The following is a 13,336-nucleotide window of genomic DNA, read 5'->3' on the forward strand; positions in this document are numbered from 1 at the left end:
GCTGTGGTCGCCTGCCCTCCCTTCACACCTGCCTCTGGGATTTCACTGCAGACCTCGTCTTTTCTAGTTGCCGAAATAAAATGGAAACGGTCGCTTGGAAAAGATCACCCCGGAAAGCGACCCGGTGACCTTGGGCAGCACGAAGGCCAACACCTGCCTATCTCGGGTCCTGCGCACGTGGGTCCAGGGGCCCTGGGTGCGGGTGCAGCGGAGGGCAGGGCATTGGAGAGAAGGGGTACCCGGCCCCCGCCACGCGGGGCATCTCGGGTGGCGGCAAGAAGACGGCCTTTGTCCGGAGGGAGCGCGCCGGAAGCTGTGCTGGAGGACTATGGCTGGCCAAGCCGTCTTTCTCTTCTCAGTCCTGCAAGCATTTGCCTTTTCTCTGCAAAGCTCCATAACACGCCCTGTAATTTGACCCGCCCACCTTCCTCTGGCTGAACCCCAAGGATTAAAACTCATCCTCAGGAAGCTTTTGAGGTGTGCTTTGCGAATCTGCAGGGTGCTGCCTCCAGGCAGATTCCTCCCTCCCTCCCAGCAGGCTGTGTGCGCAGCGTTACCTTAGCTGCCCCCATATGGAGAGAATCAGCTTCCACGGAGGGAGGAAAAACCCAACATCTCTGTGTTTGTCACTGCAATGTTTCATTTATAGGAAATGCTCGTTTCTGAGAATTTTAAAGAGACCTGGTTTCTTGGCTGAGTGAGGAGAGAGCTCCCTGCACGTGCTCGTGGAAAAGGATGGCGTCATCGTGCTGCAGAGAAACCAGGGAGGATAAACTGCTCATTTCACGCAATTGCTCATTCAGTGTTTTTATGGACTCGCTACCAGCACCAGGCACTGCACTCTACAACCATTAAGAAAAAAAAAGTTTTGATTTTGGGTTTTTTTGTTTCTTTTATCATCTAAATTCATTTAAAAATTACTCTTTCAGGCTGTTACTCCCAGCCCCACCTGGATTCTCTTTTATAGACTGAGTGATTTGATTTGAATAATAGCTAGTATAATAGAACTGATTCCACTGTAGTAAAAAAAAGAGAGAGAGAGAGAGAGAGCGAGACAGCAATGTGAGGCTGAGCTGCCAGCCACCATCTTTCCTTTTCTGCTCTTTGACTTTCTCTACCCCACTCTTCGCCTTCCCTTTTCTTCCTCCCTCCTTGTCCCCCTCCTTTCTTCCTTCCTTTTTTTCTCACAAGGAGAACCTCAGTTTGCCCTATAGTGTGCCATCTGTCAATACATGATGTTGGTCTTTATACCAAGACAGCTGCCTCAGTCAGCTCGGGCCACTCTGACAAGCACCACAGATAGCTACTCACAGTTATGGAGGCTGGAAGTCCAAGGTCAAGGAGCCAGCACGGTCAGGTTCTGGTGAGAGCACTCTTCCAGATTCAGGCAGCCACCTTCTCACTGTGTGCTCAAGTGGAACAGAGAAAAAGAGAGAAAAAGCAAGTTCTTTCCTCCTCATCTTATGAGGACGCTAACCCCCCATGGGGCCACCCTCATGACCTCATCTAACTCCAATCACCTCCCAAAGGCCCCACCTCCAAATACTGTCACGGTGGGGATTAGGGTTTTCAACATGTGAATTTGGGGATGGGGGACATAAACATTCAGTCCATTAATTCTGATCCTGATTTCCTGGCAGTGACCGGCCTCTGTGTGGGAGCAGAGCAATTTCCAAATCTTAGCGCCTTAGAACTTACCTGAAGCCATTCCCAGAAACGCTCTCCTCCTATCCCACCCCACCTTTTCTTCCAAGCCTTCCCATGCCACAAGGAAGCCAAGAAACCTCACCAGGACCTGGTGGGAGAACCAGCTTCTCCAGAGGCTGGCAGCACCAAGGCAGGGTGAGGGGACTGTGTGTGCACAAACAGCCAGCACTCCCTCCTCCCGCATGGGGCCTGCAGGCCGAGGGGCAGCCAGGGCCAGTGCCATGGGCGGGAACCGGGCCAGACAGTGGGGCTGCCCTGAGAATGCCCCCGTGCTCCATTCAGTGCTCTGCTGTGGTCTTCTAGGAATTCTTAATAGTTTTTGGACAAGGCAGTCACATTTTCATTTTGCTCCGGGCCCTGCAAATCATGTCACTGATCATGTGACACATCCATACCGCGTCCTACCCAAACCTCAAGCTCCTCGGTCACAGATTTCCTATGACAGATGTCTGGGATGAATACCTTTGCTGCTGAAGGAGTTCAGGACAGGCCGCCCCAAAATACGCCATGTTGTTGTGTTGATTATTTGGGGCTGAAGGCACTTGACAAACAGCAAATGCTGGAAGAGGCTTTCTCTGAAATCCTGTCTGCCTAAAGACAGGTCCTCCAGAGGAACTCGGCTGCCATCAGTCCCTCCTGGGAGTCTCCTCAACCAGAGAGACTGACTCGTCACTGGAGGCAGACTAGAAGGGCACACCCAGACTGGGTCACAAATGTCATGCCTCCTGGCTGGTCTCCTAAGGGCACAGTCATCTTTCCTGAAGTCATTTACTCTCCCTGAGAGGCCTACATTCCCCCCTACTCCCCCTATGAAAACAGATCTAAGCTCTGAAATCCCATCGCTTTTGGGATATTCACTTTTTCCCCCTGAGATGTCCTCATGCATGCAATATTAAACATGAATAAACTGGGATTCTTTTTTTCCTGTTAACCTGCCTGTTGTCAGTTTCTTTCATAGACCTAGCTATTGAACCCAGGAGGGTAGAGGGAAAATCTTTCCTCCCTGACATTACAAATGTGTTAACAGCTTCAATATCTTCTGCCAGTGAGCCTCAGTTGAGACAGAAAGCCACGCTGAGCATGGCGAATTGTAAGAACAGAAGGTAGCTTGTGGTCAGAGAGGTCTATGCCAAGGAGATCTACAGGCGAAAGGAGAGACTTTTGCTTTGAGTAAAATCAAGATCTCCTGTGCAAGATAAGCTTCAGACTGCTTCCAATGGTGCTGCTGGAGCGAGATCAATCATTTTTATGCATTGGTCATTAAGTCTCCGGTATAAAAAAACAGTAATGGTTACAAAAACGGGTTGAATAAATGATCCAGAAGAAAGCTTTTGTCTATTTCCTGAAGGTGCTTGTATTCAAAGACTTTTCTTAAGAAACGGAATCAGCAATTGTGGAGTTGAGCACAATTTCATCTCCAGTACTTTCATCTTTCTTCTTCGGTAGAAATCTTAAGATTTCTGACTTTTTTTTTTTTCCTCAGAAACTTAAACACAGAGCAATGCATTTTTATTTTGTTAATGTTTCTCTTCTACACACCACATGATAAATATTAGTCTGTCTTTTAAATGAGATTCAATATCCAAATGTTAAAAAATCTAGGTCGTGGTTAGTGTGGAGCTGGTGCCAAGCGGCCAGACTTCCAGCGCCAGCTCCCACTTCACCAGCTGCTTCCCTTGGGACACGTTTGCCTCCGCCCTTGCTATTCGTCTGTGAGATGGAGCTGACAGCGCGCACCTGGGAGGGCCGTTATGAGCACTACATTGAGTTAAGTACTTATTAAGTGGTTACCTAGTTCATAACGAGCTCTATAGAAATGTTTGTTAGATAAACTACATATTTTTAAAGTAAACAGATAAAATGGCTAATGCTGAGCATGTCCAAAGCGGCTCAGGGGACCTGCAATCTCAAGATGCCCGATGGCCTTCAGAAGATGGACTCGCATGTACAGGGCGCGGCCTCAGCGTACAGGTTTCTTCATTCAACAAACACTGACTGGGCCTCTGCTATGTGACAAGCTCTGTGTTCACCCTGGAGATTCAGAAATGGAAGACACATTTCTTGCCCTGGAGATTACAGCTTAGTCTATGTTCTGGTGGGAGAGAGAAAGGCTCATGCTCCGTATTTATGTGCCGTGGGCACAGAGGCAGCCCAGCTGAGGCAGCCCCGGTTGTTGCTGGGTCAGTTCTGAGGAGAGGACAAAAGGGGGCCAACAGGACTGAAGCACTAAATACATGCCTGCACCCTGCCGGCTGCTTCCCACCCGTTGACTCTCAGCACCCCATCACGCAGGCATTGATATCCTCATTTTACAGAAATGGAGGGGCAGAGGAGGGAGGGGGCCCAGCACAGGCTATCTGAAGGGTTGAGGCCCTGGCGCATCTGTCCTCCCTGATCTTCCTCATTCCCAAACCTTCCAGGGAAAAAAGTAGCCCGTTTCAGCTTCTTCAAATGTATGCTGGTCTTGGTATCTTGAAAGCACCTTACTAACTAACCTGAACACAGTGAGCCATTTTGTCTTTTGGGGGCGCTGTTGTTCCCTGGCCTGTTTGGATAATGCTCTGGCTGGTTCAAGCCGCCAGGTGAATGACCTCCAGTCCAGAGTTTCGTAAACCGTGACATGCCTACCAATCTTTTAAAAATGCAGATTCTGACTCAATACGTTTGAGGCAGGGCCCAAGATGCAGCATTTCTAATGAACTTGCCAGGTGATGCTGAAATAAGTGAGAAATGTGAGTTCACAACACCTTATATTTGCTTTGCGAGTTAGAATAATAAGGGAATTTAACCCTGTGTGCATAGGAATTAGCTTAATAGGGGAGACAACTTGGGAACTGGTGACTTCTGTTGAAAACAAGACAGCAGTCCCCAAACGGAATCACTTAAGCAAGGCCCCAAGTCACCAAACCAAGACTTATTAATTACAGTTCCTGCTCTCCCAGATTGGAATCCTGACCAGTCAATCAGGAATCACAGCACTAGGTAGGTAACCTGCCTGATAGACCCCTGCTGTTCCCTGAAGGAAAGTAACCTGGCAATAAGCAACCTGCTTTTTTGCCTAGTATAACTTCCTTGTTCCTGCTTCCTTCTGCCTATAAAAGTCTCATTTTGTACGGCTTCTCAGAGCGCCTTTCTATCTATTAGATTGGATGCTGCCCCATTCGAATCAAACTTTGCTCAAATAAGCTTTTAAAATGTTTGATATACCTTAGTTTCTCTTTTAACAGTTCCATAAGCCTGTGTTCTGAAGAGTACTTAGGGAACAATAATAGTATCGAACCCTTGGAGACATGAGACTACATGAGATCATCCATGTCAAGCACTCAGCATATGGCTGTCACCTCAGAGGGCTCTGTCCCGTAGGCATTAATAAGGATAAGAAGGATTAGTGTTTCCTTTGAAACCCACGCAATTCCTCCCTCCAGTTAAGCCGGCCCCGTTGCTACCCTTCCAATATAAGCACCTTAATATATTTTTAGTACAAGTTTCTCTCCTTCCTAAAGAGTCTTTGGCATTTACTCTCGAATCTAAGAGAAATTTATCTCCTTGGCTTTTGGGGGAAAAAATATTGGAAATAAATGGTTAAGGCAGTTGGAATCTCCCATTCCCATTCTTCTGCTGAATAAGCATCAACTTTCCCTCCCTACTTCTTGGCGTCAGAAAGAAATGACCCCTGTATTTGCCTCCTAGCCAAAAAAGACCGAGACGTGGGCTTAAAACCGGTTTTTATTTCCTGTTTTCGATCCGTCCAGACAGGAATAAACGAAGACACCTCTCCCGTTACAACAAAGGGTTTGAACAAAGATGCTCTGCTTGACTCCGTGCGCGCAGCAGACGCGCCTTCGGATTGGTTGGACTATTGTCCAATAGGAAAGAAGAGCCGGGATCCACTATTTACATAAACTTTTCGCGGTCCCGGCGGCGCGCGGGCTGGCTATCCAATAGGATTGTACAGCTTTGGAGCCTTCATTTGAATATGGAGATGATAAATAGTGGTGCCCGTGATACGTTCCACTCGTCTCGCTCCCGTTAGGCTGCGTCACCCTGTCTATCCGTCACTATGCCAGAGCCCTCCCGTTCAGCGCCGGCGCCCAAAAAGGGCTCCAAAAAGGCTATTAGCAAGGCGCAGAAGAAGGACGGCAAGAAACGTAAGCGCGGCCGCAAGGAGAGCTACTCCATCTACGTGTACAAGGTGCTGAAGCAGGTCCACCCCGACACCGGCATCTCGTCCAAGGCCATGGGCATCATGAACTCGTTCGTCAACGACATCTTCGAGCGCATCGCCAGCGAGGCCTCCCGCCTGGCGCACTACAACAAGCGCTCGACCATCACGTCCCGCGAGGTGCAGACGGCCGTGCGCCTGCTGCTGCCCGGCGAGCTGGCCAAGCACGCGGTGTCCGAGGGCACCAAGGCCGTCACCAAGTACACCAGCTCCAAGTGAGGCGCGCCGCGCGCCCCGGAACCCAAAGGCTCTTTTCAGAGCCACCTCCCTGTTCAGAAAGGAGCGTCCCACGTAGTCTGGCTGTGACGGGCTGATGGGTGGGTGCTGTGGGGGAGACGGGCGTGCGTGACGGGGACGCGAGGCCCGCGATCAAGCTAAGCGGTTTACCCAGCGGCGTACGACCCGCGAGGCCCGCGGGGTGAGCCTCGGCCCGGCCGGAAGCCGGACAAGGCGCGGGCCCGGCGCTTGCGGGCGTGCGCCACACGGGGCCTGCGGGTCTGCGCGGGGCGAGCGCCGTGCGGGTGCCGGCGCGCCCTCTCCAGGAAGGCCTCGTGCCGCCTCCCCCTTATCGTGTCCCCTCGTGGGTCGGGACGCGTGTGTGGCCGTGGTGCTCGGGGAGGCCCCGGTGTTGGCGCGCAGCCCCCTAGGGCGTCCTCCTCGCCTTTGCCACAGGGCGGCCGCGGGAGCTTCCTGCGAGAAGCGTTTTAGCAGCATTGAGTCTAAGCAGCCCCTCGTGGGCAGTACGCGTTCCTGCTTGAAAAATCAAGACGGCCACCGCGCAGACACCGGTCTCCTCCCTCATTCTCAGCTACAATCTCTCAGATCAGAAGATTGTGATGTTTTACCCGGAAACTATATACTTTCTAAGCTCACTTTTAGTCAATGGGGGCCGGCCCTGTGGCAGAGCAGCGAAGTTCACGTGCTCTGCTTCGGCGGCCTGGGGTTTCCTTGGTTCGGATCCTGGGTGCCGTCGCGGCAGGCTCATCAGGCCGGGCCGAGGTGACGCTCCGCACAGCACGACCAGAACATCGTACAGCTACGTGCTGGGGGCTTTGGGGAGAGGGAAAAATAAAACAAACGTAGCACCTTTTTAGAACAGTGAGTCATACCACAGTATGCATAATGGATGACCCATCATAAATGAGGCGTGCAGGCCTGACGGGGGACCAGGCGGTGTCCCACGGTGCTGGTGAATCCCAAACCACTGAGGACGCCTCCGAGAGCAGCCCAGTCTCCAAGAGCCAAAACGCCTTCTGGGAGCGGCATCGGAGGCTGGGTTCCCACAGCTGGGCAGGGGCTGTTTCACTTCCGCGGCCTCAGGGCGCGCACCATCTGCAGTGACTGCCACGCATTCGGCAGTTTAACCTCTTACTGTCAACGTAGTAAATTCATCGTCTAGCACTTGCAGTTACTTCTTAAAAGGACAGTTTTTCTCCCTTTCATAGGCTTTGGTTTAGGCCATAATAACTAGCAAATTTGGCTTGAAATTTCTAGGTCAAGTGGGGTGCAGTCTCTCAAATGCATTTCAGATTGTATACCTGCAAAATATCCCCCCAGTTCCTTCCAGGTCTTTAGTTTAACCGTTTACCTTAGTTATTTCAGACTCAATATTTCCATTGTGATGCATCCTAGTTACCTTTGTCTCTATTCTCAGATGCCTGGTGAACTGCCTTCATTTAACCTTCAACTGAACACCTTTTTCAGTTGTAACATTATAGACATGGGTTCTGTGTATGTCCCAATTTTCTTGATCATAAAATCTCAATGGCAGGGCCTGTGTCACCTTCTTGCCTCTTAACAGCTTCGGTCCCAGAAAACAGGCTGGGGCTGCCTGTGCAGCCTCAACGCCACTGTTCAGCAAATAGAGGCAACGTTTTTTTTTGTTTACTTCAAGCTAATTGTGTCCCAGAGAAGTCAAAAGGACTGAGAAATTAATGTTTTGCATTACTACACAACAAAACTTATTTTTATATTATTGTATTTGGGAATTGTAACGTTCATTTTACGTCATTTCATTTTTGGTACTAAGCAGTCTTGTCACCTCCGCTAGCACAATCTATTCCACTCACTCGGCTAGAGACAGTTTCCTTGTATTAAACTTGTGTTTTAAGCTCGTTAAGGCAGAGAACCTCGTGGAACTGAGAGACAAATTTCACGTGGCGAGTGATCATTAAGATATTCACTCCCAATTTAAGAGGCTCAGGGCTTGGACCCAGCCAGCAAACAGACCCCTGCTTCATAGAGGAGAGAACTGGATTCTACAGTTCAGAAAATAGTATGTATCTTGAGAGGATTAAGGTTGCTGACTTTTGATGACAGATCACTGTTTAATTTTTGGATAACTAGGAAGGCAAAGAACTGAGTAAAACAGCTATGACAAGATTTCCATTTCTACATTCTCATTTTTGGAAAGGTTTCAGAGCGTAGATCTATAAAACAAAACAAAGACAGAGCATGCTATCATTGTATACTGCTGTCCTTGTAAGCACACCACCACTGTAAACGCCCATGGATGCATGAACTAAGGGAGTCAGACAGGAAGGCAGGGAGGGACCACCACCCATTTCATTAAAATCGGCAGATTTCACTAAAGTTTTTCGTTTGATAATTATCTATCAAAGCTTTTGTTTTCAACAATTGTGTGCCGTCCACAGGATTTTTTAAACACTGACTTTGTTACCTACAAGTACTTTTAAATTTCAATTTACATACTTCTTTTGTAGAGAAAAGTGCTAGATAAAACACTTAACTAAAGAGTAAATCTTATATTAGCATGAAATTCTAAGGCAATAGTGGAATGGAAATATGAGTTAAGGGAGAAAAAAGTCATCTAAAATACCTCATCGTTAACGAGAAACGTGATCACCTATTTTATAAATTATGGTAGTAAATTGATATTCCAAAAGATACCTTTACAAGATTAATCTGATCATTTTGTTTTTAAAGCGTCTTATATTGGGATTTGCATCCTTGCAACTATTTCAATTAACGATAAAAATATTTTAGATACCAAGTCTGAAACGTATAAAGTTTAAAAAATTCTTTTAGAGCGGACCCAACGAGGGAAAAGGAATGGGGGTTTCCAGCCGCCTTGCCGAAGACGCTGGGGGCAGGGGACGTTTCCTCCGCAGCCGCGCCCACCCAGCCTGGCACGCGACTAGCTTCCTTTGGACAGACGATTTGCAAAAGCACGATTATCTTTTATTGAACATCTGTTCCTTGCCTGAGACCATGACACCTCTCAATACATCTAATTCACAAAACGGCTCAAGGAAGCGGTTATTAGGGATCTCTTTTTTACAAACAAAAAACAAGCCAAGAAAAAAGCAGGCAATGTCCTTTCCAGAGCTAAGAGTTTTCATTCCGAAGAGCTTTCCCTGAGCCAAGATGACTTTCCCAATAAACACCATGAATTCAAAGAAAGACAAATGTGCGTCACTACAGCTTCATAAAAAACTTATGTGGCTTAACGGGGGAAAAGCTAATTCGTTTGGGGAAAAGAAATTCTTCTTTTCGTAAATTGATCACCCCCCCAATCGGCCCAGACTTAAAGCTACCCACACCAGGGGGCGGCTTATTACATGCTGCACGCACAAGGCGCTGCGTTTTCACCGAGCTTCCGTTTCCTTTTCGGTTTCAAAACATCCTGCCATTGCAGGATCCCTCCACGTAAACATTTTCTTGGAAACGTTCATTGCTCGAAAATAAAAATGTCTAGTCTAGGCAGGGATGCAGCGCCAGGCGCCACCACCGAAGCTGCGCGCCAACACCCGGGGCCTCAGCAGGCGCGTCCTCTGGTGCACCTCCCGGCTCCCCCGTCAGGGACACGGGTGTGGGGGCAGTGGTACGAGGTCTCTCTGGCGTAGATGATCCGCGCCCCCTTACCCACACGGCGCACGCCACGCGGAGACACTCCGGGCCCTGAACGGAGTCACGCGCGCAAGCGCCGGAAATGCACTTTCCATCCGCCAAAAACCCTTTGAGCTGACAGCTACTTCGCCTGGTGTTGCGTTAATAGTGCTGGGCGGACGCAAAGTGCTCCATTGTCGCCCCAGTTTTTGTCCCCGGTCTCTATGGAGAGCAATCAGCGTTCTTGCCTTTCTGTCTCGTACACCCGAGCGCGCGCACACGGTTCCGCCGGGGCCCCTCCCGCTAATCCGGGAACCGCTAGTGCGCTTACGAAACCGGGCTTACACAACATTCCATCGTGTTCGAACCCCTTTCTCGATCGTGTGGGTGGCTCTGAAAAGAGCCTTTGGGTTCCGGGGCGCGCGGCGCGCCTCACTTGGAGCTGGTGTACTTGGTGACGGCCTTGGTGCCCTCGGACACCGCGTGCTTGGCCAGCTCGCCGGGCAGCAGCAGGCGCACGGCCGTCTGCACCTCGCGGGACGTGATGGTCGAGCGCTTGTTGTAGTGCGCCAGGCGGGAGGCCTCGCTGGCGATGCGCTCGAAGATGTCGTTGACGAACGAGTTCATGATGCCCATGGCCTTGGACGAGATGCCGGTGTCGGGGTGGACCTGCTTCAGCACCTTGTACACGTAGATGGAGTAGCTCTCCTTGCGGCTGCGCTTGCGCTTCTTGCCGTCCTTCTTCTGCGCTTTGGTGACGGCCTTTTTAGAGCCCTTCTTCGGCGCGGGAGCCGATTTGGACGGGTCAGGCATGATGGCGAATCTCTCTAAATAAAAAAAAGCCCAACCTCTGAGCAACTCTATTTATAAGTCTTATATTCAAATGAAGGATTAGGAGTGTCTAATTTCTGATAGGGTCAAGTGTAGTGTAACGTCATCACTGGGAAAGGCATATGCAAATTAGGGGATGCCGGCTTCCTATTCTGATTGGTTACCGTCGACATCCAATGGGACGGTGCTGGCTCGCCTACCTCCGGATCATATATAAGGGCTCACGGGCCGGCTGATTTTGTCACTTCGCGTTTTGGTTTTTGGGTTTTTTCTCTGTTCGCTTGCTGTTCGCAAATGTCGGGCCGTGGTAAGCAGGGCGGCAAAGCGCGCGCGAAAGCCAAGTCGCGGTCTTCGCGCGCGGGGTTGCAGTTCCCCGTGGGGCGCGTGCACCGGCTGCTCCGTAAAGGTAACTATTCGGAGCGCGTGGGCGCCGGCGCGCCGGTCTACCTGGCGGCGGTGCTCGAGTACCTGACAGCCGAGATTCTGGAGCTGGCGGGCAACGCGGCGCGCGACAACAAGAAGACGCGCATCATCCCGCGCCACCTGCAGCTGGCCATCCGCAACGACGAGGAGCTCAACAAGCTGCTGGGCCGCGTGACCATCGCGCAGGGCGGTGTCCTGCCCAACATCCAGGCCGTGCTGCTGCCCAAGAAGACGGAGAGCCACCACAAGGCGAAGGGCAAGTGAGGCCGCGGCGGCCGGCCAGGAACGGCCGTGCGCCCCCGGGCACCCGTGACACCAAAGGCTCTTTTCAGAGCCACCCACAGCTTCGAGGAAAGAGCTGCGCTGAGCCCGCTCCTGTGTGCGCCGGCTGCAGTCCGGGCGCACGGGGAGCCCGGCCCCACCGTGATGGGCGTGCGCCGAAGCGGAGGGGGGCCGGCCTGCCTGTTCGTTCGATCCAGGCAACGCTCCTGCGACACGTGTCTACTCCTTCCTTGAAACACCCCCAAATCTTTCCTGGGGTTCTGATCCCACTGATCCCGAAGGTATCCTTATTATAGCCGGGGACAGGTTATCTTGGGCTCTTCAAATCACTCGGTTACGTTTAGGCATCTTGTATTTCAGGAACAACCGGGGCGATTAACGGAATATTGTAAATACTCCTAATCTTGACAAAATTTGCCATTTGAAATTTCGGTATATAAATCTAATGATGTACAGCTAAAATGTATGAGTGCTTGAGAGACAAAATTGCAAAGCTTTGAAGAGAACATGAGGTCCACTGGAATTCAATGATCTAATTTATTGGGTTGGAAATTCTTACAAAGTCTTGGGATGGGTTTGTGTGCTAGGTTTTCAATATTTAAAAAGAATCAAACTATGTTTTTAAAGGAATTGTAAACTTTTCAAGGAAATTCAGTTGTAAATAAGATCGTCATTAAAGGAATTCAATATGTTTGATTTGGGTCTGTCAAACATTAAAGAGCTCCTTAAATTGATAAAATTAGTAAAATAACTTGTACTTTGATAAAGAAAACTGTGAATTCAGTAAATTTCAAATGAATATTGTCAGAACCAGATTAAGTAGTATATATGTAGGGTTTTAAGATGATTGTGAACTCCATGTTCTGTTATAAAGTAGGGTTGGAGAGTTGCAGACATGCTCCTGGCAAAATCAGCTGAGAAATGAGAACTTTAACAACACCTGCTGCATGGGGAAGGAGAAATTAAATGGTTAATCCATGGTAATCCCTTAAAAAATAACTCCTGGCACAAAATAAGAGCTAAGTATGTGTTAGTTATTCTTGTCATCGTTATCCTTACTATTTTCATTAATTTTTTCTTATAACCACACATACTGACAAATAAGACAGTTCGGGAATATAACAGGAAAACTAAGTCTACTCAAACCAGGGATCCTTGGACACCATCTGGAGCTAACCACGGATCTCCTGGGCCTTGGAAAATGTCGTAGCGCTGTGAAACTATTTGCACCAAAACTTGATAGGAACTGCGCTGTCCATGTGGATGAAAACGTGGGTCTCCCTGCAGTGTAGGCAGACAGCAGGACCCACATTTTCCAGTGGGCTCCATTCAGTGACCGCACTATGAGGACTGTGCAGACATCATGGAGCCTTCTGTACATCCGGCCATTATGTTTCCAGAGACGGCCTTCAATTCCACCTGAAATCTGTGTCTGCATTAATACTGAGGTAGATGAGTGTATGTGTTCAAATTCCTCAGTTGGTATTTAAGAAGAAAGGTTTTTCAGGGGTAGAGGGCTTAGGTAACCCAAGTACCACCATGGAGCTTCAGAGTTTTAATTCCTCACCCTGGGTGTTAGGAGGGAGAAGCCCCTCATTGGTCTCCTCTAGGCTCAGCTGTCCCTTATACAGCCATAACCACAGGAAATATTTAATTTTCAACTTGATAAGTGTACCCAAAAAAATTAAGTCCAAAGATGCAGTTTTTCAGGAGCGTTAGCCACACGTGGTCAGTGGCTGTCACATTGGACTGCACAGATGTCGGTCTCCATCATTGCAGAAAGTGCATTGGACGGCTCTTGTCTAAAATCTCATCTGTCAGGGGTTATCAGGTTCAGAAAAGCGATGCAACGTCCAGAGTTGCCTGCCTCTGCGGGAGAAAGCCCGTCAGACTCGTGCTTAAAGAAGAAAGCTCCACGTGGCCCAGCAATTCCACTCCCAGGTCTGTACCCCAGAGGCCTGAAGGCAAGGGCTCAGATGCTCGTACACTCACACTCACAGCAGCCTTTTCATAGCTCCCAAG

At 49.5% G+C, this 13,336-nt stretch overlaps 3 protein-coding genes across 3 annotated transcripts; 2 read left to right on the forward strand and 1 right to left on the reverse strand.

Moving 5' to 3' along the window:
* Positions 1 to 5,757: 5,757 nt before the first annotated feature.
* On the forward strand, positions 5,758 to 6,939 carry LOC124242776 (H2B.U histone 2). The gene has a single exon (XM_046668055.1). It carries the CDS (start codon positions 5,768 to 5,770, stop codon positions 6,146 to 6,148), a length of 381 nt encoding a protein of 126 aa, XP_046524011.1. The 5' UTR covers positions 5,758 to 5,767; the 3' UTR covers positions 6,149 to 6,939.
* Positions 6,940 to 8,725: 1,786 nt separating this feature from the next.
* LOC124242281 (histone H2B type 3-B) lies at positions 8,726 to 10,628 on the reverse strand. The gene has a single exon (XM_046667165.1). The coding sequence runs from the start codon at positions 10,589 to 10,591 to the stop codon at positions 10,211 to 10,213; it is 381 nt and encodes a 126-aa protein (XP_046523121.1). The 5' UTR covers positions 10,592 to 10,628; the 3' UTR covers positions 8,726 to 10,210.
* Positions 10,629 to 10,873: 245 nt separating this feature from the next.
* Positions 10,874 to 12,271, forward strand: LOC124242494 (histone H2A type 3). Its single transcript, XM_046667585.1, has one exon. It carries the CDS (start codon positions 10,904 to 10,906, stop codon positions 11,294 to 11,296), a length of 393 nt encoding a protein of 130 aa, XP_046523541.1. The 5' UTR covers positions 10,874 to 10,903; the 3' UTR covers positions 11,297 to 12,271.
* Positions 12,272 to 13,336: the final 1,065 nt, after the last annotated feature.

Source organism: Equus quagga, chromosome 7, assembly GCF_021613505.1.
Source record: "Equus quagga isolate Etosha38 chromosome 7, UCLA_HA_Equagga_1.0, whole genome shotgun sequence".
Lineage (NCBI taxonomy): Eukaryota > Metazoa > Chordata > Mammalia > Perissodactyla > Equidae > Equus > Equus quagga.